Below are 2931 nucleotides of genomic sequence, written 5' to 3'. Positions count from 1 at the left end.
CGTACATAAAAGTCATAGTTCTTTGTCCTATATAGAGCTTTATGTTACGTTTGAGATGAAGAATCCAACATCTAATTTCGAGTTAGATTACCCATCAAGTTCTAGTCAACACCAAAGTATACCACAACAACAATATAACCCACAACACTACAACCCGTCATCGTCCCAACCATACTACAACCCCTCATCGTCCCAACCATACTACAACCCGTCATCGTCCCAACCTCACTACGAAACACCACAAAGATTATTAAATCAACCTCATCCCTCTCAAACACCATCCCGTTCGACACAACCCCAAACTTTAAACGATGAAATTAATATATACACTTCCCAATTCCAAGATCAATCAAACGATGAAGCTGCAAATGATGAAGAAGATGATGATGAAGAACTCCTTGCCGCACAAAACGGTGATGAGAACGAAGAAGACGAAGACGATGTTGTGCCACAACTACCAATTTCACCGATCAGAGCTTCTTACAACCCACCAAGGTCCATGCGTAATGTCAATGATGACCACTCAACTGAGCTTTATCGGTCAATGACTCTTCCGGTCGATCAAGATATTGCCCCGGGGATGCAATTTCATAACAAGAATGATTGTATTCTCGCAATTAGATATTATCACATCAAAAATTCATGGGATTATTCTGTGATTCAATCAGATCCAGAAAGGTATGTCATCAAATGTAAAGATACAACCTGTGGTTTCAAATTGAGGGCCTCGTGGAGGAAAAAAAGTGATAGATGGGAGATTGGAAAAATGAAGGATCTTCATACATGTGTCTCAACAGACTTGACGCAAGATCATCGGAAACTTAGTTACAATGTCATATGTGAAAGTGTTATGTCACTACTTCATATGGATGCTTCAATTACAGTGAAGGTTATAAAGGCACACATCCGCGAGAAGTTTAATTACACAATTTCATACAGAAAGGCATGGAGAGCAAAAAATAAAGCGATTGAATCAATTTATGGTAACTGGGAGGAGTCTTATAAAGAACTACCACAGTGGTTGATGGTTATGGAAAAAGATTTGCCAGGGACAGTTATTGATTTTCAAACGGTCCCATCAACAGAAGTGGTCAATGAGACTGTCTTCAAGCGTCTTTTTTGGGCCTTTCGTCCGTGCATCTTGGGTTTCGAATACTGCAAACCAATTGTCCAGATTGACGCAACTTGGTTGTATGGTAAATACAAAGGAACATTGTTGTTAGCTGTTGCGCAAGATGGGAACAACAAGATATTTCCCATTGCTTTCGCAATCGTGGAAGGTGAGACCAAGGAGGCATGGAGTTTCTTTTTGAAAAATCTAAGGCAGCATGTCACCCCACAGGCGAACATATGCCTCATTTCTGATAGACATGTTTCGATAAAGAGCGCGTATGATGATCCACAAAATGGATGGCACGATGCTCCGACAAGCCATGTGTTTTGTGTCCGACACATTGCACAAAACTTTATGCGATCGTTCAAGGATGGAGAACTTAAGAAGAAAGTTGAAGGCATGGGTAAAAATTATATCTCTTTCCTGGTAAATTTGACATATTATTTGTTTAAATAACACACATCTAACTTTTTTCAAAACAATGCAGGTTACGCCATGAACATCCCAACATTCGAATACTACCGCTCTGAAATCGCTGTTGCAGACCGAAAGGCTTTAGCATGGGTGGACAACATTCCTAAAGAAAAGTGGACTCAATCACATGATGATGGTCGACGATGGGGCCACATGACAAGTAACTTGGTAGAGTCACAAAACAACGTGTATAAGGGTATTCGAGGACTCCCGATCACAGCTATTGTGAAAGCATCATATTACAGGTTGGCGGCCTTGTTTGCTAAAAGAGGACATGAGGCAGCGGCAAGGGTAAATTCTGGTGAGCCATTCTCAGAAAACATCATGAAATATCTCAGGGATGAGGCTCATAAGTCCAACAGTCATCATGTCACTCAATTTGACCGGGATCGGTATACCTTCTCCGTCCGTGAAACCATCGACCATAAAGAAGGATTACCAAAGGGAGAATACAAGGTGGACCTGCAAAATAAATGGTGTGACTGTGGACGATTCAGAGCGTTACACCTACCATGCTCACATGTCATTGCCGCATGTTCTAGCTTTTCTCACGACTACAAGACTTTTGTCGATCCAAAATTCACGAATCAGTGTGTATACGCCGTATACAACATCCACTTCGACGTGGTTCACCACCAGACATATTGGCCTGATTATGAAGGACTGAAGGTGGTTCCCAACAAGTCCATGCGTCGGGCAAAAAAAGGTCGTCCACCAATTACTCGCATTAGGACCGAGATGGACGATGTGGAAACCGAGAGAAGATGCGGCGTTTGTAGGATGCCTGGTCATTCCCGCAAAGATTGCATTAATATTACACATCAGTAGAAATGTAGTATTTAATATTTATTGTATTTCGTTTTTTTTATTTTATAAATATTATGATTATTATTATAATTTCCTTTTTTAAATTAAGTTGTTATTATTATTAATATTCCATGCAACTACACGTGTGTCCCATGCAAGTTATGAAAATTTTTTGTCCTTATTATACCTCTCAACTCCAAGTTGAGAGGTATTTAAAAATTAAAAAAAAAAACACACAAAATACCTCGCCATCTCCAGTTGCGTGGTATGGCTGACAGCTTTTCGGTACCTCGCTGCTGGCAGTTGCGTGGTACTGAAAAGTAGGGCATTTTTGCATTTTTTCGAAAAAGTAGGGTATTTTTGTATTTTTGGGAATAAAGTAGGGCAGAAAAAAAAAATTTCCACTTACTTTGTTTTAGGAGACTATGATATGACGTGAAGGTTAACATGGGAAAGGGGAATCCTTTCCCACCATGGGAAAGCTCACATTTTACAGCCACCTGTCCACACTAACCTGTTGCTTTTTATTTTGTTTG

The 2931-nt window shown here is 40.2% G+C and overlaps 1 protein-coding gene across 1 annotated transcript; it reads left to right on the top strand.

Annotated features, from left to right (window-relative positions):
* Window positions 1-533: 533 nt before the first annotated feature.
* On the top strand, window positions 534-2487 carry LOC146937446 (uncharacterized). Its single transcript, XM_085751746.1, has 2 exons — window positions 534-1517; window positions 1602-2487. Exons 1-2 carry the CDS (start codon window positions 545-547, stop codon window positions 2414-2416), a joined length of 1788 nt encoding a protein of 595 aa, XP_085607872.1. The 5' UTR covers window positions 534-544; the 3' UTR covers window positions 2417-2487.
* The last annotated feature ends 444 nt before the right edge of the window (window positions 2488-2931 follow it).

The sequence above is a fragment of the Medicago sativa genome, chromosome 3 (assembly GCF_051527215.1).
Source record: "Medicago sativa cultivar Bolivia chromosome 3, Bolivia_mono, whole genome shotgun sequence".
Classification (NCBI taxonomy): Eukaryota; Viridiplantae; Streptophyta; class Magnoliopsida; order Fabales; family Fabaceae; genus Medicago; species Medicago sativa.
The sequence above is the reverse complement of the archived record's forward strand: the minus strand, read 5'-3'. Positions and strand labels throughout refer to the sequence as shown.

What these genes read in the sequence shown, in the direction of transcription:
- LOC146937446 (XM_085751746.1), top strand. Translation starts at nt 545, where the DNA reads ATGACTCTTCCGGTCGATCAAGATATTGCCCCGGGGATGCAATTTCAT. An exon ending in GAAGAAAGTTGAAGGCATGG is followed by an intron (nt 1,518 to 1,601) that starts GTAAAAATTATA and finishes AAAACAATGCAG; the next exon opens with GTTACGCCATGAACATCCCA.